This window comes from Propithecus coquereli, unplaced genomic scaffold (assembly GCF_000956105.1).
Source record: "Propithecus coquereli isolate 6110/MARCELLA unplaced genomic scaffold, Pcoq_1.0 Scaffold16, whole genome shotgun sequence".
Taxonomy (NCBI): Eukaryota; Metazoa; Chordata; class Mammalia; order Primates; family Indriidae; genus Propithecus; species Propithecus coquereli.
In genome coordinates, this window is record NW_012140524.1 from 6,343,910 (window position 1) to 6,367,480 (window position 23,571).

Here is a 23,571-nt window from a genome sequence, read left to right on the forward strand (position 1 = left end):
TCAGGCTGGTCTTGAACTCCTGAGCTCAAACAATCCGCCCGCCTCGGCCTCCCAGAGAGCTAGGATTACAGGCGTGAGCCACCGTGCCCGGCCCAGAATGTTCTTAATATTCTTTCATTCCTTGAAAAAATAATTTTAAGAATTCCATACATTACCTCTGTGCTGTCTCTTTGAAATACAGGCATCCCTTGGTATCTGCAGGGGATTGGTTCCAGGACTACCCACAGATACCAAAATCTGTGGGTACTCATGTCCTGCAGTTGGCCCCGCAGAACCCTCATATACATAAAAGTCAATCCCTGCATATTGTATTTTCCAACCAAGTTTGATTGAAAAAAATTTGTGAATAAATGGACCTGTGCAGTTCAAACCTGAGTTGTTCAAGAATCAACTGTACTGTGTAAGAAGCTTATACCTTTTTCAAGAGGCACTGTGAAAGAAGCTTGAAGCCTTTCTAGTAGTATATTAATAAAAATAAGTACAAATTTGTATAGATCTTTATCGCACCTCTGTAGTCTGCAGTGCAGTAAAGGTGTGCATTGATAGGTATGTTGATCAGAAAAGAATTGCTATTTCTCTCTCTTTTCTGAAGGTGAAGGCACATTATATCCCATTCATCGCTTTTAAATTGTAAATGGGGAAACTCCAGTTGTGAAGGCAACTGTATAGCAAATCATTGGTGTTCAAGAAGATATAAAAAGAATTGACATTTTATATAAATTATGTATAGTCTCGTCTATATTAACAGATTTAATATTTAGCTTTGGTTATCCATGTCACACCTTTCCCTAGTTATTGTGAGTAATCAAAAGTAACAGGTGAAGTAGACTGATTGCAGAATAATTGGGCTGGAAGGATCTTAGTCATCCTTGGCTTCAACTCCTTCCTCGCATGTAAAAGAACTGAGGCCCAAGGGGGTGGAGGTGGTTTGACTTATATAGACAGGCCCAAGGCCTTTTCTGTTATAGCATATAACTCTATCCTATACAAAAAATTGTCAGACTTCAGAAGTTTTCGTTCTGTTTTTGCTGGCTAAATTTATTTAATTTTTTAAAAAATTTTAATTTCAAACTTTAAATTTGAAAATGTCACATGCTAATGTGGGACAGGTCCTATTATTATTTTGATTTTCAGACTAGGAAAAGGGCCAGAAGAGATTGACCAGGGTCACACAGCTAATAAAAAGCAGACCCAAAATTTCAATCCATGTCTATCTGACTCCAAAAGTCAAGATTTTTTTTCTGCTGCTTTTTCTAGGACCACAACACCCCTCTCCTAAAAAGTTATTTTTATTGAGCTTCTATATACTAGGGACTTTGTAAAGTGGTTTAGAAACAGTATTTTTCTTTCTCTTTTGATCACTTTTTATGAATAGGCAATACTCATGTAGTTTAAAAATAAATTTTTACATTTATACATACATGTATACATATAGTGTACACATACATACACATATGCGTGTATATGTAAGTAAAAGGTGTACCTTGACAAGTTTCCCACTTTTCATCCCCTGTCCCAGTTAGAGGTGTGCTGGAGTGTGCTCATACCAGTTTAGGAGAGCTGAGTCTGGGCATCTCTTACCAACTTCACATTCAGTGGTACCACATGTGTAGCTTGACATTGGCCATGGTGGGAGTACTTAGCCATAGAAATTGACAAATTAATGCTTTTTTTTTTTTTTTTATTGAGAACCAGTTTACCTGCACATTGCTGTTTTTCCCTCGCCACTATTAATTTTTTATGGGTCCTGCCAGAGTATCTTTATGTATATATTAATATAAGCAAAGAAAATTTTAATGTTTTCTCCTGTATTTACACAGGTGGTTACAAATTCTATGCATAGTTCTACATCTTGGTTTTTTCACTAAACAGTATATGCTAGAAAGTTTATAAAGTTTTAAGCTATTTTAGAAAGAACATCCTTTCTAATCATGCTGGATAACAGGATTTTTCCTTATTTTAAAAAATTTTAAATTTTCTCCTTAAGTATTAATGGAAAATTTTGTCTTTGAATTTGCATTGTTTTTCTTTGTTTTATTTAAAGGAAAATGTATCAGATTTTTTTTTGAAAACCATGTAATATGGAGTAAGATTATCAGTAGGCTAGGAATATATTGCTCATTATGCTTTACTTTGACATTTTATAAATCTTTTGAATATTTTGTTTTGAGATATTCTCCTATAATATTGGCTCTCATGGATATTCAGAATATTAGATAGATTTATAAACTTTATGTTAATAAAAATATTCTCTTGAAATATCCCATGAAAATTTTATATATCTTGTTCATTCTTCCTTGAGCATATGTGGAATTGGAAAGTATGTGCCAAAAATAAGATGAGATTATGTATGTTTAAGAAGTAGTTACACATACTCTTTTTAAAAAACAACTTTATTGAGATATAATTCACATACAAGTCACCCATTCAAAGTATACAATTCAGTACTTTTTAATATATTCACATATATGTACAATAATCACTGCAGTCAATTTTTGAACATTTTATCACATTTAAGAAAAACACCATATGAGGGGGAAGGGGAGCAAGGGTAACATACATAACCTAAACATCTGTACCCCCATAATATTCTGAAATAAAAAAAAAAAAGAAAAACACCATAACAAAAGCTCTCACTCCCCCTGTTTCCCCATACTCCCCAGCCATAAGCAACCATTAATCAATACAGCTTTCCCTGTTCTGGGCATTTCATATGAATGACATCATACAATATGTATCATGACTTAGCATTCACAGTGTTTTCAAGGTTCATCCATGTTGTGGTATATATCAGTACTTTGTTCCTTTTTATGAGTGAATAATATTCCACTGCATGGATATACCATATTTTGTTTATCCATTTGTCAGTTGATGGGCATTTGGGTTGTTTCTGCTTTTTGGCTGTTATGAAAAATGCTGCTGTAAACATTCATGCACAAATATTTGTGTGGACATATGTTTTCACTTCTTTTGGAAGTGGAATTGCTTGGTAATTTACGGACTTGTATTTAACATTTTGAGGAACTACCAAACTGCAAAGTGGCTGCACCATTTTACATTCCCACCAGCAGTGAATGAGGGTTCCTATTTCTTCATATCCTCCTTAACATTTGTTATCATCAGGTTTTTAAGTTGTAGTTATCCAAGTGAGTGTAGTGTTATCTTACTGTGTTTTTTATTTGTATTTCCCTAATGATGAATGATGTTGAGCATTTTATTATGTGCTTATTGGCCATTTGTATATCTTCATTGGAGAAATGTCTACTCAGATCCTTTGCCCATTTTTAAATTGAGTTGTCTTTTTGTTATTGAGATGTAAGAGTTCTTTGTTCTGAATACAAGTCCCTTGTCAAATATATGATTTCCATGTATTTTCTCCCATTCTGTGGGTTTTGTTTTCACTTTCTTAATGGTATCCTTTGAAGCACAAACATTTTTTCATTTTGATCAAGTGCAAATTATCTATTTTTTATTTTGTTGCTCATGCTTTTGGTGTCATGGTTAAGAATCCTTTGCTAAATCAAAGGTCACAAAGATTTAGCCCTACATTTTCTTCTAAGAGTTTTATAGTTTAAGCTCTTACATTTAGATCTTTGATCCTTTTTTGAGTTTATTTTTATATATAATGTGAGATAGGTTTTAACTTTATATTTTTGCATTTGGCTATCCAGTGGTCCCTGTACTGTTTGTTAAAAAGGCTATTCTTTTCTCCATTGAATGGCTTTGGCACCCTTGTCAGAAATCAGTTGACCATAGACCATGACCATGGTTTTATTTCTGGATTCTCAATTCTGTTCCATTGATCTATGTGTCTAACCTTGTGCCAGTACCACGCTATCTTGATTACCATTGTTTTATAGTAAGTTTTGAAAACAAAGTCCTCTTACTTTGTTCTTTTTCAGATTGTTTTGCCTGTTCTGGGTCCCTTGCAATTCCGTATGAATTTTAGAATCAGCTTGTCAGTTTCTACAAAGGAGTCAGCTGAGATTATGATAGGGATTACAGTGAATCTATAGATCAATTTGGGTAATATTGCCATCTTAACAATATTAAGTCTCCTAATCCATGAACATAGGACATTTTTCCATTTATTTAGATCTTTAATTTCTTTCAACAATGCTTTGTAGTTTTCAGAATATAAATTTTGCATTTCTTTTGTTAAATTTATTCCTAAGTATTTTATTCTTTTTGATGGTATTGTAATTTCATGTTTTGATTGTTCATTGCAAGTATATAGGAATACAATTGGTTTTTATGGCTTGATCTTGTATCCTGCAATTTTGTTGAACTTATTTATTAGTTCCCTAATAGTTTTATAGTGAATTCCTTAAGATGTTGTGTATAGATCATGTCATCTGCACCATAGAAATAGTTTTACCTCTTCCTTTCCAATTTAGATTCTGTGTATTTCTTTTTCTTTCCTAATTGCCCTGGCTAGAATCTCCAGTACAGTTTTGCAGAGAAGTGGTGAGAGTGGCCATTTTTGTTTTGTTTTTGATGTTAGGGGGAATACATCCAGTCTTTCACTATTAAGTATGATGTTAGCTGTGGATTTTTTCATAGATGCTCTTCGTCAGGATGAGGACATTCCCTTCCGTTCCTAATTTATTGAGTGGTTTTTTCCTTTCTTTTTTTTCCTATCATGAAAGGGTCTTGGATTTTGTCAAATGCAAATGCTGTTTCTGTGTTTATGGAAATGGTCATGTGATTTTTATTTATTTTATTGATATAACAATAATTGATTTTTGGATATTAAATCAACTTCGTATTCCTGGGATAAATCCTACTTGATCATAGTGTATAATTCTTTTTTGTTTGTTGCTGTATTTTGTTTGCTAGCATTTTGTTAAGGATGTTTATGTCCATATATGTAAGATACATTGGTCTGTAGTTTTCTTGTGATGTTTTTTGTTTCTCTTGCATATACTCTTGTCAACATAATTGTTTTCCCTTTTACTTAGCTAATGGCAGCATTAGCTGCTGTTGGGCCTCCTAATCCTCGGGCAGATCCAGAGTGCTGCAGTATTCTTCATGGTCTTGTTGCAGCAGTGGAAACCCTCTGCAAAATTACCGAATACCAACATGAGGCTCGTACTCTACTCATGGAGAATGCAGAACGTGTTGGAAATAGAGGACGAATAATCTGCATTACCAATGCAAAAAGGTGAGATGTTAATCATAGTAGTTCTTCACTGAGGGAATTTTAATGTTCTCTTGCAGTTTTTATTTAAAAAGATAGGGACAGCGTATTAACATTTAAGCATATTGCAGGTGTCCTTTCTGATTTTTTTTTTGTTTTTTCTTATTATGGCTGTTTATCCAGTTCTAGAATAAAAGCTCATCTGAGTGAAAACTGTTTAGATTGTTATCATGTAGTTCAATTTGACTTTTTTTCCTCACTAGTTTTTCAGCTAGTTGTTTGGTGTTAAAAATGAACACATTGAAGACTTATTGAAGTAATTTTAAATGTTGACAATGAGGTAATACAGGTGAATAGTGTTTTTAATTTTTTCTCTTACTGTTTATTCCTTTAAGTTTGCTATATCTTTTTTATGCCACAGTGATAGTCACGTGCGAATGCTTGAAGACTGTGTCCAGGAAACAATTCATGAACATAACAAGCTTGCTGCAAATTCAGATCAGTGAGTATAATTCATAAGTGAAATAAATATGTTCAATTTCATAGTTATATGTGTTTCATTATAATTATTTCCAATACTTTTAAAGTGATTGGTAGCATTCCCTTGAATTCTCTACTAACTCAACAAATTAGTCCAAAAAATGTATGTTTGTTCAGAAACTTTTCTTTTTCCCTTTTTCCTTTCACTTTAGAATTTTATTTTTCCCCATAGGAAAGGTGACCAGAGGGATAAAGTAATAAATAAATTTATAATGCGTGTTTGTTTTGGTGGTTCATTCTCATAGTCTGTGTTACAAATTTGTAAAATGACCAAATTGTTGGTAGCATTATTCAGTATGTACCAAATCTAAAAAACTAAGTGCACTGTGTGAATTTTTTAAAAAAGAAAAAAAGCTATTGAAAAGGAAAACACTTTTTTTCCCTCTATACTCACACCAGTACTTATGTGTGACCACATGTGTGGATTTTTTCCCTGCACCAACCAATTGTCCAACTCTCCGGATGCCAACTGGGTGTCTTACAATCCAATTCTGACACTTCTTGGAGTTAGTGCAGACCCTACAAGTTAAGGGCTCAGTCCCAGAAGACTGCACCCCCGCTTCCGACACCAAGCTCAAGTAGTGGGTCCACAGTTAACTCACACTTCTGTCTGACTTGGCTGTAAATTGGGTGTTCCCATGAACCCCTGCTTATGTTTGATAATTTGCCATGATGGCTCACAGAACTCAGAAACACTAATTTACTGATTTGATAAAGGATACAGGTGCACAGCCAGATGAAGAGGTATATAGGGTGAAGTCTTGAAGGGGTCCCAAGCATAGGAGCTTCTGTTCCTGTGGAGTTGGGGCATGCTGCCCTCCCAGCATGTGCATGTGTTTACCAATCCAGAAGCTCTCCAAGCCCCAAACTTTAGGGAATTTATGGAGGCTTCATGTAGGCATGATTGATTATTAACTCAGTCTCCAGCTCCTCTCCCCTTCCTGGAGGATGAGAGAGTGGGGCTGAAAGTTCTCAATCTTCTGATCATTGCTTGGTCTTTCCGGTGGCCAGCCCCCATCCAGGAGCTGTCCAAGATCCCACCAAGAGTTGCCTCATTAGAACGAAAGATGCTCATATCACCCAGGGAATTCCAAGGGATTTAGGAGCGGTGTGTCAAGAACTGGGGTCAGAGACCAAATATTAGAGCAAAAGACGCTCTTAGCACCCTTATCACTCAGGAAATTACACGAGTTTTAGGAGCTCTGTGCCAGGAACTGGGGGTAGACACCAATATGTATAATTCTTACTATGTCACAGCTAGTAAAGATATGTTTGGGACAATTTCAATGCAGATTCTTTTAGATTGAGCGATTATTAATTTTCTTAGGTGTTGGTAATGGTGTTATTATAAGTAGGATTATTCTCACTAGGAGAAGAATGCTGAAGTATTTAGGAGTAAGTATCATGCCCTCTGCAGCTTACTCTCAGTTTAATTAAAAAAAAGAATATACATCTATTTAGATATAGTATATAGAGAAGCAAATGCAGCTAACAGTGAATCTAGGTGAAGGATATACGTGTGTTCATTGAATAGTACTTTTCTTTCAACTTTTCTGTAGGTCTGGAAATTTAAAAACAAAAAGTTGGGAGAAATTTTTAGTATTACCAATCCTGTAGTCTTGGAAATAACCGATTATAGGTAATGGTTAGATTTTGTCATTAAAAAACATTAGAATTAATAAACAATATATTCATTTTCTCTGTGACAGATATCTATTGAAAATTATATTTAATTATAAGAATTTTCCCTTTATCCTTCAAACACAGAAAATTTATTTTTGCATTTGAATTAAATTAATGTACTCATTAAAAGTTTACATAAGTATAATAATTACACATACTTTTAATACTTAGCTTTTGTGTTAACAGTAATATCTGATTATAGCAATACACCATTTTAGCATATTAAAGTGTTAATAGTTTACCTGTCTGAATTCTTTACATACTATGTATTCTAATATTTTAAGTGAAAAGTTTCTCTTTAAGTCTCATGCAGATTCAAAAATGTGAGTTGGTCTTGATCCATACCTACCCAGTTGGTGAAGAGAGCCTTGTTTCTGATCGACCTAAAAAAGAGGTAAGTGTAGAAATAAAAAGGTCATTGTGAGTTATTAATAATAAATACTGATAAAGGTTAGCATTAAAATGATCATACTACCAATATTTTCTGCCACAAAAATATTCAGAGTTTCAAAGCAAACCTGTATGGCAAAACATCTAAGTTGGTTCTTTATGTTATAATTGTAGATTGTAAAGTGTTTTTTGTTTTACTTGGGTGTTGACATTTGTTTATTTAAATAAAATGTGTTTCAACACTATACACAGTTTGTATTGTTCCTAAAATTTTAATTACCTTGATGAATTTCAGTTACTTTAATGACTTTTTATTCTATAAAAATGTTTTTTCCTTAGAAAAGCAGTATATTCTTTAACAAAAATACACTTCAATAATAAAGAAATTAGTTTTGTACATTAAGAGAGGGGAAAACTTGCTTTCCAACCTTGGTTTTACTTTTTAAATAAATTGGAACAATTTTAAAGGAAAAGATGATTCTGTTGATTGTTGGATGGATTCACATCACAGTATTCTCTATCAGTGATGTATGTTTAGAAATATAGGTACATGTATTTACATAGTTACATTAAATGTATATGTTCTTATGTTCTAGTTTTTCATTTTGCATTATTTAATATAAACATGTCAAGCGTTACTTTAGTCTCTGAATTTTTATAGTTAAGTGGTCTTTTTAAGTCATTATCACTATCATTGTATTTTTAGATAGTTTCCTGTGTAAGCCCCCTTTTTATTAACTTTTTTCTGCCTCCTTTGAGAATGTGGCAATATGTTGGTTTTACTTTGTGATAATGAAAAAATTATTTACAATAAATGTTATTGTCCTAGAATGAGTAAAATTTTTGTGTCATCTTGTAACTTTTGGCTGCCTTATTTATTGTTGATGACATGAGATGTTTGGGGTGATTTCCACATTCTTTCTTTTATTTTTGTCTGCAGAGTTTTGACCTCTCCACAAAGTGAAATATTTTTTCTGTGGTATTTCTGTGGGCTATTTCAAATCATTTTGCATATAGATGAATAGAAGCAAAAATTATAAAAACATATGTTGTATATATTTTGTATATATTGTATTCTAAAGTGGCTCACAGTTTCTGGCATATAGTAAACTCTGATTAATACATACATTATGAATGTATGAACAATTATTGCTAAAATAATCATGGTTTATTTGTGGACATTTTCATTTTTTCCAAGTTCTAAAGAGTAAAAATACTTAATTTTTATGGATTGTAGTAAAGTTTTTAGCAGTAGGTTACAATGAGTTAATATTTTGTGGGTTATTTTTTTTGCATACTTTTCTGCAGTTGTCCCCAGTTTTAACCAGCGAAGTTCATAGTGTTCGTGCAGGACGACATCTTGCTACCAAACTGAATATTTTAGTACAGCAACATTTCGACTTGGCTTCAACTACTATTACAAATATTCCAATGAAGGTAGGTAGTTCTTTTTCCCACTATTTTGAAAACTCTGCTTTGCTTTTAAAATATTCGTTTGACGTGTATTATTTATTTTAATTGAACCTTTACTTTTTCTCTCCATACCATATTTTCTGTTTTGCTAGCCCACATTCAGTGTCTTTGACCAGGTCAGTAAATACTGAAAATCAACAAGAAAGGATCACAGAACAAAATGCTGTATTTTTCTTTCTAATAAGAACATGTTATATGAGCTTTTTTCCCCTTAATTGTGTTGTTATTTCCATCAAAATATAATCTCTATTTTAAATTATTTTTCTGTGATTCTTTTCCTGACAGCTGTGTTACTAGATTTTACTTATGTTGCACATTCTAGTAGATCTTTTATTTTCTATATTTTTGTTCTTGCCCACCCACTGTAAAGGTGTTTATAGCTAATAGGTCTAACTAGGGAAAAATAGCTCATAGTTCTAAATTAATTTATTACTCTGTAGCTGAAAAACCGTAGATGTGAGTCCCATGATTTTACTAATGGATTTTCTTAGGAGTCTATTGCTAGCTTCATTTTCCTTGTATTATCATTAAGTTGTCTAAGGGATAGCACAATGCTTGGCCCATAGTAAGCTTTAAATGAGTTTTTACTGAGTAGAATTGAATTTAATTGTATTGGTTATGTCCAAAACTATAAAGTAGCCACTATATCTAAAAATTCACCTTGGCTTTCTTACAGTCCAGTTTCAGTTTTTTGCCATACATCGTTAACACTAAATTGCAAGAGAAATGTAATCCTTTCGTTATTAATTTCTTCCTAATACTATTCGCTGGTTCTTCACTAGCAAGTTTAGGCTTACCCCATAGAACCTTTTGGATGCAGAAGCAATTAACAGTAAAATAACATACTAAGTATACTTTAATATATATATAAGTTTATATAGTATAAGAAAAATACTCTGAGGGTGACAAATACCTTACTTATTAAATTTGACCATATTTGTGTGCTACTGGTGTGACTTTTCAATCTTTGTCTTTTTTGGTAAATAGATAATGTTGAAATTCCTATTTACTATTTAGCAAAAACAAGTTGCTAAACTTGTTTATTAGTTTGTATTTGCTATTTTATGTAATGGTGTTTGCTATTTCATTGTAGGTATTTAAAGATGCTAGTTCCTCTTTTTAACAACTATGTCTCTTCGATTTATGTAAATTATTTCAATTGCATTATATTTGTGTATAAAAAGTATTGACAAGACAATGCATTTGAAGTAAAAAATTCCAAAATTTCTGGATTAGTGATGCATGTTAATTCTGACACGATGTTAAGAAAATTATTAAATATTTTGTTATCTATATGTTGCCAGTAGTTTTTAGAGTTCATATTGCTGTGGAAAACTATTGCATCTTTAAATAGATTATCCCACTATTTTATCCAATTATTTTTTAATGTATTTGACCTCATTTTAAGCAAAAATAAAAATTAATAATTAATAATTTCATTATTTTGAAAGCAAAACCAAGTTATTTTAGATGTTTTAAATTTTGCTTCAAGGAAGAACAACATGCCAATACATCTGCCAATTATGATGTGGAGCTACTTCATCACAAGGATGCACATGTAGATTTCCTGAAAAGTGGTAAGAAACATTTGAAAGTGTTATTTTGTAAGATCTAACATATGAAAGCATATTACAGTAGTCCCGCCTTATTCTTGGGGAATACGTTCCAAGACCCCAGTGGATGACTGAAACCTCAGATGATACTGAACCCTATAGTAGGTATACTATGTTTTTTCTTATACATACATACCTTTGACAAAGTTTAATTTATAAGTTAGGCACAGTCGATTAATAACAATAATAATAAAATAGAGCAATTATAACAATATATTGTAGTAAAAGTTATGTGAATTTTGTCTCTTTCTCAAAATATCTTATTGTATTGTACTTACCCTTCTTCTTGTGATGATGTGAGATGACAAAATGCCTATGTGATAAGATGAAGTGAGGTGAACAACGTAGGCATTATGAGGTAGCATTAGGCTGGTATTGACCTTGAACAGAAGCACTACAGTGCTGCAACAGTCAGTATCATAACCAAAAAGCCTACTAATGGGAGGGTAGTGTGTACAGCCTGGTTATAACAAAGGAATGATTCATGTCCCAGGTGGGACAGAGTAAGACAGTGTGAGATTTCATCATGCTACTCAGAGCAGCACACAATTTAAAACTTATAAATTGTTTATTTCTGGAATTTTCCATTCAATATTTTGGACCATGGTTGACTGCAGGTAACTGAAACCATGAAAAGTAAAAAGTGGATAAGAGGGGGACTACTGTAATAGCTCTGAGTTCTTCATTAGACAAATTTGATTGACTTTAGTTGATTCATTTCTAAACTCGTCCATCAGTATCATTTATTAATGGCCATGGAACTAATGTTCTTTGGAATTCTTGGAAAGACTAGGCTAATGGAACAAATACTGAGAAAGATAGCCATGTCTTTCTTAAACTCATGACATAGTTTCTCTTTTGCAGGCAGATGACCTTAAGAAAGAGAAAAGAACAGGAGCAAACTCAAAGGAGTGATAGACTTACAACTTGTCTGGTTAAAAATTTTGAAATTTAAATTATTTTTTTTCCTCTAAAAATTATTTCAACCAGTCACTCTTATCTCCAAACTGGTTTCTGCAACTGTGTCAACTTGATTTAGGAGAGAAGACTGGTCTTAGGAGATGAGTTTTAGCTAAAATTTTGTCACCAGCTGGCAAGTCCCATGTTTTTAGATTTCAGTTCACATACTTATAGATTAAAGATGCTGGATTAGGTGAATTGCAATATTCCATCTAATCCTAAAATTCAAGGAAATTTTAAGATTTGAAGGTCATTTGAAAAATCTTTAAGCTATGACATTTGGTTATATCCTTTAGAATGTTTGTATGTAAACTGATGCTATCAGAGAATTAAATGGCTTACTTTGATCATGTTGTTTGCATCTATTCTGAAATATAATCATGAACCAATCATAACATTTGTTACACATCTAAGGACTCTTAGAATTAACCTAATCGGTTGCTAACAGGAGAAAAACTTATGATAAATGGATACATTAGTGTTTAACAAAGGAATATAGAGAAGTTGTTTTTGAAAATACAGTATGTGGAACTTGCTACGAACCTGTGAGTTGATATCAATTTTTAAAATAATTGTTTTTAAAACTTGCAAAAAATGTTTAATATATCCTTTGTAACACAGCCTGTGCCTCTAAAATGGTCATTGACCTGTAGTTGTGTGTATTACATGTGCACACAACATGTAAAATGCTCTTGTAGCAGTAGGAACAGAGTACTTTAGGAACGTGGAGGAGGCTGCGTGTGATTATGCCTCCAAGAGTTAGGCAAGCTCTACTGAGGAGGTGACAGTAGAGCTGGATCTTGGTGAGTAGGCTTATACTTTAGCTCAGATATCTTCCCTAAACTCCAGATCCTTATGTTCTACTGCCTAATTGTATGTCTCAAATGTCTCTCAGGCACCTAAAACTCAATATGCCCAAAGAAACTTAGGGGCTTTGCCACCTGAACTGGTCTAATATTCCCTCTTGCAGTGAGTGGCCTGTTGTCTATCCAGTTATATAAGGCAGAAACCTCAGATTCGTCTTTGCTACTAAGTATCTCTCAAATACATCCACATCTGCATCTCCACTACCATTGCCATCTCCCCAGTCCAGCCTATTTTCTTACCTAGTATCCCACAGTGGCCTCCTAAATGGCATATCCACTCTTCACCCTCTAGCTAGAATAACTTTCAGAGTGCCACTCCTGACCATGTTCCCATTAACTTAAACCTGCCAAGGCTTTTCTGTTGCCCTTAGGATAAAGACACAACTGTTTAAATGTCTTACCAGGCCCTGTATTTGCTAGCTCCTCCTTTCCATTCTCATCTCAAAACATGCTCCTCTTCTTTCTGTGTTTCAGCCTTGCATATCTGATATTTTTCATTCTCCCTCCTTCCACAGTGTCTTAGGATTCGCTGTTCCCTTTGCCCGATTGCTCTTTCCTCTGTTTCTTTAATTTCTACGCATCCTCTTATAACTCAGATTAATCTTCACTTCTCAAGGAAGCTTTCCCTGGTCTTGGAATAGGTCAAATCTCTCTGTATAGGCACTTATACACTGTATACATCTCCTTCAAAGCTTTGTCAGCTTCATAGTTGTAATTTTGTTTGTTATTAATCGATGAATATCTCCTTATATATTTACTTCCCGGGTCCCTTGGTTTATATGTTTATGTTTCTTCTAAATAAACTCGTTGGGATTCAGTATAATTAATTGTGCATTTTAGGTTTCACAACCTTTCTCTGAGTACTTAACTATGTTATTTTATCATTTAATGGTGTGGGCAGGAGGGAGCAGTTGTAGATGCTTGAAATTTAAAAAATTTTTGCTACCGATTTTAAGCACAACGACCTTAATCAGTGGTCCCCAACCTTTTTGGCACCAGGGACCAGTTTCATGGAAGACAATTTTCCAGGGGGCAGGAGGGATGTTTTTGGGATGATTCAAGCGCAGTATATTTATCATGCCGTCATACCTTTCTGCTAATAATGATCTGTATTTGCAGCCACTCCCCAGCACTAGCATCACTGCCTCAGCTCCACCTCACATCATCAGGCATTAGATTCTCATAAGGAGTGTGCAACCTACATCCCTCACATGTGCAGTTCACAGTAGGTTTCACACTCCCATGAGAATCTAATGCCTCTGATCTGACAGGAGGCGGAGCTTATGCAGTGATGTGAGTGATGCAGAGTGGCTGTAAATACAGATGAAGCTTCTTCGCTACCTTACCCACTGCCCACCTCCTGTGTGGCCAGTTCCTAACAGGCCAGTGGACTAGTCCACAGCCCCAGGGTTTGGGGACCACAGACCTAAATGATTAATTAATGGGGCATTTGGGGGAAAATTACATATTTATTTTAATCAGAGTTATATCCATACTCTATTTTCACATTTTTCTTGGGGACTTTACAAAAAAGATGTTCTCCTAGAGGTATTTTGTCTTATGGAGTTTAAACTCATTTGGAAATCTTGGGTAAACAATTTGAAGTTTGTGATCTATTTATTAATGTTAATGTTTGTCTGACTTATTTTGTTGTATTTAAATGAACTTTTAATTTTAGAGTAATTTCAGATTTACAGAAAAATTGTGAAGAGAATACAGAGTTCCCATTACTCCATACCCAGCTTGCCCTATTATTAACTTTGTTTTGCTTTTATTACTATTTTAATTGCCACATAATTGTACATATATTTATGGAGTACAGTGTGATATTTCAATACATGTATACAATGTGTAATGTCTCCGATGTATTTTTGAAGGTGATACCCACTTGGGTAGCAGCAGTAGAGAAGGCCCGTTTAAAGAAACAATAACACTAAAGTGGTGCACACCAAGGACAAATAATATTGGTAGGTATTTAAAGATAATTAAAAGAGAAAAGAATGAATCAAAAGGTTCTTAAAGTATTACATAGGGCTCGGTTAATTAATTTATTTTTGAATCTTTGTTTTTCATTGTTTTGGGGGCTCAATGAACAAGTTTTTTATTTTTCTTTTAATTGTGGGACTATTTCTTTATATTCTTTCAAATCAGTGTTTTCTTCTATTTCAGAATTACACTATTGTACTGGAGCTTATCGAATTTCACCTGTAGATGTAAATAGTAGACCTTCCTCCTGCCTTACTAATTTTCTTCTAAATGGTAACTTTCATTTAATGATTTGGACTGAAGTTATTACAAGTGAAATCATTAGTGAGAATATGAACTCTGGAAAACTATTTTCATCAATATGGTCTAGCCATGTATTTGCCAAAACTGTTTTAAACTTATATAATTGGAAATAGCCTTTAACACTTTTACTAAGGTTTATAAATAAGTTGACTTTATATCTGGCCTCCAGAAAATTTCATCTAAGTAAGTTTTATTTAATATATTTTTAAGTATTTTTATTTAAAAATGTTGACCTTTGGAGTCTAAATTGATTTTTTTTGGAAGCTAAAATAATATAGAACATTTATCTTGGCCCACTGAATCTTAAATTACAAAATATATGGACCTGTTTCTCTTTGAACACTAGACCTTTGTGATTAACAAACATGATGTTTTCAATATTATACTGTATGATTCTTACATACTGACCTTAATGCGTGGTTTCCTATGTGACGGTTTTTTACCAGTCTGAATTATTGTATTCCATTCTACTAAATCTAAATTTTTAAAGCTTCTCTGGTAATTCTTATGATCAGTTAGGTTTTGGAACCACCATTCTAATGAGTCATTCCATCTTTATTGTAGGGTTAATTTCACTATTATGTTAAGCACAATTTGATCATCGGACTGTGAAATTCAGATTAAACAATGGTTGGGCATGTGGAATAGAAAGTAGTTAAGATTACAGGGCTGATGAGGAGGTATTAATATTATGGAAGTGAATAAAGACTGTGCCTGGTCCCCAAATGTTTTGTAGCATTGATAACCTGAGAGTTATCCAGCATTTGTCTCACTTTTCTTCTTGATGTCCAACAGAAAACTTTTATATGAACATGTACTTGAATGAACCATATAACCAAACATACCATACCAGAGATCACTATACTTGTTTTGTAAAACTGTCTATTTAACTGTGTAAGCTTGGAGTAACTAAGACGAAGTTAAGGCTCAAATTTAGATTTTTAGGAATTGAAAATAAATTAGCAGTGCTAGTTAAAATACGAGGGTCAATAAATAAATTGAAAAAATCTAGACTTAAATCTTAAGGGAATACGTAAGAGCCTATTTGAATTTCATTACTGATAGTGTAATCTTGCTTTTGACAGGTCGTTCTGTTTTATTGGAACAACCAAGAAAATCAGGTTCCAAAGTCATTAGTCACATGCTTAGTAGCCATGGAGGAGAGATATTTTTGCATGTCCTTAGCAGCTCTCGATCCATTCTAGAAGATCCACCTTCAATTAGCGAAGGATGTGGGGGAAGAGTTACAGACTACCGGATTACAGTAAGACTCTAATACTATAAATTTTATGTTTTGAGTCTGTCATCATGCAGCAGGTAGTCATTGAGTACCTGTTATATGCTAAGATCTGTGAAAAAAGGAGATTTGGAGGAAGTTGATTATTATTATTATTTTAATTAGGTGAATTTCCTGCAATACTTGCTCAAGAGATCTATTTATCACTGTGTAGTCTTCCTTATTATGTATTCAGTATATACTGAGAAATGTCTGAATTGCAGTGACACACTGGAATTATAGGAAAGATCAGAAAATTGATCTGAACTAATATTTTAGATAGAGCTTAATCTCTAGTAACTTAAATGGCAAGCAGAAACATTTGAATATTCAAATTGCTGCTACTTTGAAATAACAAACTTTTATATTATTGGGAGGAACATATAAGGAAATTGTGTCTATTTGGTAGAAATTCTGCTGTTCTAATTTTAATTTTTCATTCTCCTTCCCTTCTTTCATATTTGGTATTTCATAGATGTCTACTTTTTGAGGTGGTTGTGAAAATTAAATGTGATTTATGTATACAAATATACTTTGTAAACCAAACTACAAAGTGTTATATAATGTAAGTAATTGTTTTCGATGAGGCTTTTTTTTAACATAATTTTTTTCAATAAGGAAAAGCTAATCAGTATTCATTGTAAAAATTTAGAGAATATAGACATCTAAGAAAAAAACAAAAAAATCTGTAAATTACCTATAATTTACGTCATTCAGAGATAACCACTGTTAACATTTTGATGTTATGTCAGGGTAGTTTTTAACTGAACAAATTGGTTTTCTAATGTGATTAACTCATTCTTTTATCTGTATATCATAGAAAAGAGTTAAATTTTAAGACTGAAAAAAAATAAGTGTTCCTTGGTTTTTAAAAAGGGGAACAAACCATGAATGCATTTATGTTTGAGGCTGATAGGTTTCAAGTTCAAAAAGAAGGATGAAAAAGTAGTGGGGTAGACGGGAGCTGTTAGAGAAAATACTTTGCTGTATATCACAGGACAGAAAACATCAGGAAACAGACTTGTACATGTAAACCATACTGAAACATTAGAAATAGTTTCTAATTTTATCTTATTTGGTTATCATTAGGATTTTGGTGAATTTATGAGGGAAAACAGATTAACTCCTTTTCTAGACCCCAGATATAAAATCGATGGAAGTCTTGAGATCCCTTTGGAACGAGCAAAAGATCAGTTAGAAAAACACACCCGTTACTGGCCTATGATTATTTCACAAACCACCATTTTCAACATGCAAGCGGTAAGTGTTAAATAGTTTCAGATTTTCTTCTGGATTAGTTATATATTCTTTATAGAAACAAATTAGAAAATTTGTAATTTATGCCATTTCTCAAGCAAAGAATGAAATACACATTTGCTAAAGCGAAAGAATTAGTAATTAAAAATTAAAGTTATAGGCATTCCTTCACCATGGAAATCTTTAAAATCAATTTTAAGCTGAGCACAGTGGCTCACACCTATCCTAGTACTTTGGGAGGCTGAGGCGGAAGGATCCCATGAGGCCAGGAGTTCAGGACCAGCCTGGGCAACATAGTGAGACCCCCGTCTCTACCGAAAAAAAAAAATTAGCTGAGTGTAGTGGTGCATGCCTGTAGTCCCAACTACTTGGGAGGCCGAGGCAGAAGGATCACTTGAGCCCAGGAATTTCATGTTACAGTGAGCTATGGTGATACCACTGCACTCTAACTCAGGCAACAGAGTGAGACACTGTCCCAGAAAAATTAAAAAATAAAAATAAATAAAATCAGTTTTAAAATTAAGTTCTGCCTAGATGTGTTTTTTTAATTTCAAAATATTAAGATATTTTGATAATTATGTTTCAAGGCAGATTTTCTTTTTTCTTTTTAAAAAAACTAACAGGTAGTTCCATTAGCCAGTGTTATTGTGAAAGAAGCTTTGACAGAAGAAGATGTGTTAAACTGTCAAAAAACAATATACAACTTAGTTGATATGGAAAGAAAAAATGATCCTCTTCCTATTTCCACAGTTGGTACAAGAGGAAAGGGCCCTAAAAGGTAGTTTGTTTTCCTTTCTTTCTTCATATATGATATTTACTTGATACTTATTGTTTCTTTAGGTAACTTATTCCATATGTGAATTATATTTGAGGGCATGTTTGTATAAAATACCCATGTTCAAGATGAAATAATATAGAATAATAGAAATGGATATATTATAACTTAGAATTTCACCATTGACTATTGAGCAAGAGGAAAGAAGTCCATGTTTAATTATTTCCTTTTACTTTACCAGTAGCAAGTGATACTTCAATGTTATTTAAAGGGTATTTCTAAATCTTTACTCAGAGATGAACAATACCGTATAATGTGGAATGAATTAGAAACTCTTGTCAGAGCCCATATCAACAATTCGGAGAAACATCAAAGAGTCTTGGAATGTCTGATGGCATGTAGGAGCAAACCTCCAGAGGAAGAAGAACGAAAGAAACGAGGAAGAAAGAGGGAGGACAAAGAGGACAAGTCAGAAAAAGCAGTGAAAGATTACGAACAGGAAAAATCTTGGCAAGACTCAGAGAGGTGACTTCTTGGCACTGATACAGCACCATGGTGCCTTTTGGCATATCACATTCTGTATATAGCACATTTAAACATTCACACCTCCCTAAATGGTTCATTTAATATGTGTTTATTCATTTTATAACTAATTTTGTTCTTAAAATCTAGAAAATCTTTTTTGAGCTTAAAAAGGTATGAGTTTTTTTATTGTTGGGGCAAAGATACTGTTAGTTTTTCCTAATTAACTTCTGAAAATCATAATGCATGATGTTCAGTATCAGTATGTGCTTTATGTGTTAAGAATTTCAAAGATATAACTTTGTTCCTTTGTTCCATAATTTTTTTTTTTTTGGAGACAGTCTCACTCTGTTTCCCTGGCTAGAGCTCAGTGGCATCATCATAGCTCACTGCAACCTCAAACTCCCGGGTTCTAGCAATCCTGCTGCCTCAGCCTTCTGAGTAGCTGGGACTGCAGGTGCGCGCCACTGTGCTGTGCTCATTTTTCTGATTTTTAAGGTCAGGAGTTCTGTTCTTGAACTACCATCCTCCTACCTCAGCCTTCCAGAGTGCTAGGATTACAGATGTGAGCCACTTAGCCTGGCCAGTAAATATTTATTGAATGCCTATGATATGCCAGACATTTGACATAAGATTCCTGCCCTGAAAGAACATGCAGTGCTATGGTAGAGACAGGCAAGTAAGTCAGTGACCACAGTAAAGTGTGGAAGGTGCTGTTGTAAAAATAGGCACAAGATAGCCTTGGAAACGCAGAGGAAGAGCATACAGCCCTAATTCTGAAAATGTTCCTCAATAGTACTCTTTTCCCTTAGTTTGTGTTATATATAATGATGTCAGGGTTAAATTTGAAAAAACATAAAAAGTAGTAAAGGCTTATAAATAAAAATATCGTGACATATCAACTAGCTATATCTGCCGCCTCCCTGCCAGAAATCAGACAACCAACCCGGTAACTATTAAAATGGCAATGTAGTAAGTCCCTTAAAAATAAAACAGAACTTTTTAAACTTCTTATTTTGGAAAATTTCAAATATACACATCAGTAGAACAAATAGGTACCCATCATCTGCCTTCAACAATTAACAGTTCATGGCAGATCTCATTTCATATATATCCCCATCCACTACCTTACCACCACCCACATAGGAATATTTCAGAACTAATTCTGGAAATCATATAATTTCATCCACAAAAAGAGAGAACACTTTTAGTCTCTTTGACTTTAAAAGTTCACATTTTCCTTAGGGCTGCTGAGCTTCTGAAACAAAACTGGCTTACTATAAGAAGAGGTGGGGGAAAGTACTCTCAGTCGGAGTCCTCTGAGCTTCAAGTACATTCACATATTTTAAAAGTGTTTTTTGTTCCTTGATGAAACTCAATAAAAGCTTGGAGTTAAGTTCCTAACTTGTGGAATGTAAATATATTTCCACAGTACATAGACTACAGAGTGAATGAGAGTAAACTTCTTAATCTTATTTATAATTTGATATACAGCAGTATTTTGTCCATATCTTTAAAAATTAAAATTGTGAAGTTTCTTCCAAAGATCACATTATTTCTTACCTTTTAAATTTTAGCTTAAGTTTTCCTCTATTTTTTCATATTACAGCTGACTAATTACTACATCATTATAAAGTAAAAGGGAAACTTGTGTTTAATTCATTAAGTTCTATTATATTACCTGATTTTAGACTGAAATCTCTGATTGGTCCCTAGGTTTAGTTTGTGAGATCAACTATCTTTTATAAAGATCGATATGCAAAGATAGTTTAATATTGAACGATTTTTAGACTTCTAAAAATTTAAACTTTATATTTCATTATTTGTCCCTCTGAAAGATTAAAAGGAATCTTAGAACGTGGAAAAGAAGAGTTGGCAGAAGCCGAGATTATAAAAGATTCACCTGATTCCCCAGAACCTCCAAACAAAAAACCCCTTGTTGAAATGGATGAAACACCACAAGTGGAAAAATCAAAAGGTAAGGTAGAATTACGGTAACTAGGTTTGTATAAAGTTTTCTAGTTGAGCTCTGTTTTGTACAGTGTCATTTAATATTGTTGTATGTATGAGGAAGAGCTCCTTGCTATTCCTGGGTATTATTCAGGAAATTCTCTGTTTACAGCCTTAGAAAATACGGGCAGTAAATGTATTTGTCAGCATTAAAGAGAAAAAGTAGTGTTATACCTCCATTAATGAAGCCTTTGGAAAACGAGCAGTTTACTATAAAATTTGTGTTTTAAGAAATTTTAAATACGCAAACTTGAATGCCTGTTTATGTCCCTGCCACTGTACTAAGTCCTGGATTATTGAAGACAAACTCTTTTCCCTAAACTCTTCCTAAACCTAGGGAAGGATGTGATATTATTTGTTTATTGATAAATTAAAAGGTATTTTGAATAATACCTGTAGTAGTATTATAAACAATATTTATAGTGTAGTATTATAAACAATATTTTCATTGTAAAGCCTCTTACCTCTTATTTAGAGGCTGCAAAGTTCAATGTCTTCAATGTCTTCTTGAAGGAATTCTAGGCATCAAAGATATGATTTGGGTTTAGGAGCTCCTGAAATCATTCTAGACATTAGTTATCTTGAAGGTAAACTAGATTTAGTCCATTTAGGATGCATAGGAAATGGCATGCCATTTTCAGACTGTCCGATGACTTGCCACTATGCCTCTCTTAAGGCATAGTGAGACTTCAGGGCTGGCCAGATTATGATTACTGCCATCTCATCGTAGGGAGAAGGTAGGCTTGTTTGCTTTTTTCTACACTTCTGTCGTAGTATATATATATTGTGATACATGTTATAGTCTTCAGTTCACTAGTTTCTAGGTTTATTCTAAACAGTATTTCAGCATTGTTTGGAAAATAGAACCCCAAAAAGTATTACTTATATTGGCAAAAATTACAGGCAACCAAAACACATATTAGTAGAAAATGACTAGGTGATGGCATGTCCACAGGGTGGAATTTATATAGCCCGTGAATAATTATTGTCATAAATGCCCCCTCTTCCCTCTTATAATGTTTGTATGTCATTCAAGTTTCAGCTTAAGCAACTCCTTCTTCAAGAAAGATTTCCCTGACTTCCTTTCACAATTAAGTTAGGTCCTGCTTCTTTGTGCTTCCATTGCATCCTAAGGTTACTATGATTGTAGCACTTAGAGTACTGCATTGATATTGCTTATTAACATCTTGTCTCTACTACCAGTCTAAAACATTTTAAGGGTAGGGACTGTTTTTAATTTACCATTATATATATATCACTACCACCCAACACAGTCCCTGGCCGCCTTCTACTATAAGTGCAATTATTCGTTGAATGAATGAGTAAATGAATGAATATATAATAAGTTTTTTTTAAAAAGCAGTCTACAGAACCATATATACTGTGATCTCAAATTTTGTTTTAAAAAAATTTTCATGCACATATGCCCTAGCTTGTCTCTCAGATGAAATAATAGCTATCATTAAATTAAATGGACCCCTGATGCTTTTCACCCTGGAAACACTGTATGGAGTATCAAGCAACTTAATTGCAAATCACTGCCTGTCTTTGTAACTTTCCATCTGAGGCTGAAATTTGAAAAATGTTGGTTTTTTTCTTTCATTCTGTTTTACAACGTAAATCGCATGTGTGTTCTGATCAGCAGCTTATCTGGGCTTATATTATACTTCAGTTTTATCTGCTTTGAAAAGTGACTTCCCAGGTCTCCCCAAAGTGAATTTCGTGCTTGAATACACGGCACTTAAGATTGGGCTATTCCAACTGTGCCCTTTAGATTTGGCAAAAATCTATTCGGCTCTCTTTGTATGATGCAATAACAGAAAAAACAAAATATCATTTTATTGATATAGATTGGCATTGGAAAGAAGACCAAAATATTTATGGTTGTTAGAGCAGTGGTATTATATGGATGATTTCATTTCCTCCTTTATGTGTTTTATTGTTTTCTAAATTTTCTCTAGTGAACATGTATTAGTTTTACAAGAAGAAAAATAAAAGAATTTTATTTTTTTAATTTACTTTTTAAAAATTTATATACAGGAATGTTAACTCTTTTTGGTGTATGGTTCTGTGAGTGTAGACAATGCCTACAGTTATGTAATAACTACCATCACAAGCAAGGTGTGGAACAGTCCTATCATCCCAAAAGTTTCCCTTGTTTTGACCCTTCTACCCAGCCACAATCCCTGGTAACCACTGATGTGTTTTCTCTTCCTATAATTGTACCCTCTTCAGAATGTCTTCTAAATTAAGGCACATATCATGCTGCCTTTTGAGACTGGCTTCTTTCACGTAGCATAATGCATTTGAGGTTTATCTGTGTTGTATGTGTATCAGTAGTTCTTTTTATTCCATTTATTTATAAAATGTATGGCTAACTTTATAAGAAATTGCCAACTTATTTTTCCAAGGTGGCTATCCAATTTTGCATTTCCACCACCAGTGGATGAGAGTTCTGGGTGTTCTGCATTCTTGTTAGCACTTGATATTGTCAGAGTAGCTTTTTGGGTTTTTTTAAAAGCTATTCTATAAGGTATGTAGTGGTATTTCATTGTTTTAATTTACATTTCTCTGGTTATTAATGATAGTGAACCTCTTCATTTGCTTATTTATCATCTGTATGTCTTCTTTTTTTAAAATTCTTTCTTTTCCTTTTTTTCTTTTTTGAGACAGAGCCTCACTCTGTTGCCTGGGCTAGGGTGCCGTGGCGTCAACCTAGCTCACAGCAACCTCAAACTCCTGGGCTCAAGCAGTCCTTCTGCCTCAGCCTCCCAAGT

At 33.6% G+C, this 23,571-nt stretch overlaps 1 protein-coding gene across 1 annotated transcript in view; it reads left to right on the forward strand.

Moving 5' to 3' along the window:
• ASUN (asunder spermatogenesis regulator) overlaps positions 1-23,571 on the forward strand; it is a 38,636-nt gene that overhangs the window by 11,575 nt on the left and 3,490 nt on the right. The window contains exons 4-15 of the mRNA XM_012641026.1: positions 4,962-5,164; positions 5,562-5,642; positions 7,667-7,757; positions 9,062-9,190; positions 10,719-10,803; positions 14,543-14,632; positions 14,835-14,924; positions 16,040-16,218; positions 17,320-17,490; positions 18,111-18,265; positions 18,557-18,787; positions 20,623-20,762. Of these exons, the coding sequence (XP_012496480.1) occupies positions 4,962-5,164; positions 5,562-5,642; positions 7,667-7,757; positions 9,062-9,190; positions 10,719-10,803; positions 14,543-14,632; positions 14,835-14,924; positions 16,040-16,218; positions 17,320-17,490; positions 18,111-18,265; positions 18,557-18,787; positions 20,623-20,762 (1,645 nt within the window). The remainder of the gene's footprint in view (positions 1-4,961; positions 5,165-5,561; positions 5,643-7,666; positions 7,758-9,061; positions 9,191-10,718; positions 10,804-14,542; positions 14,633-14,834; positions 14,925-16,039; positions 16,219-17,319; positions 17,491-18,110; positions 18,266-18,556; positions 18,788-20,622; positions 20,763-23,571) is intronic.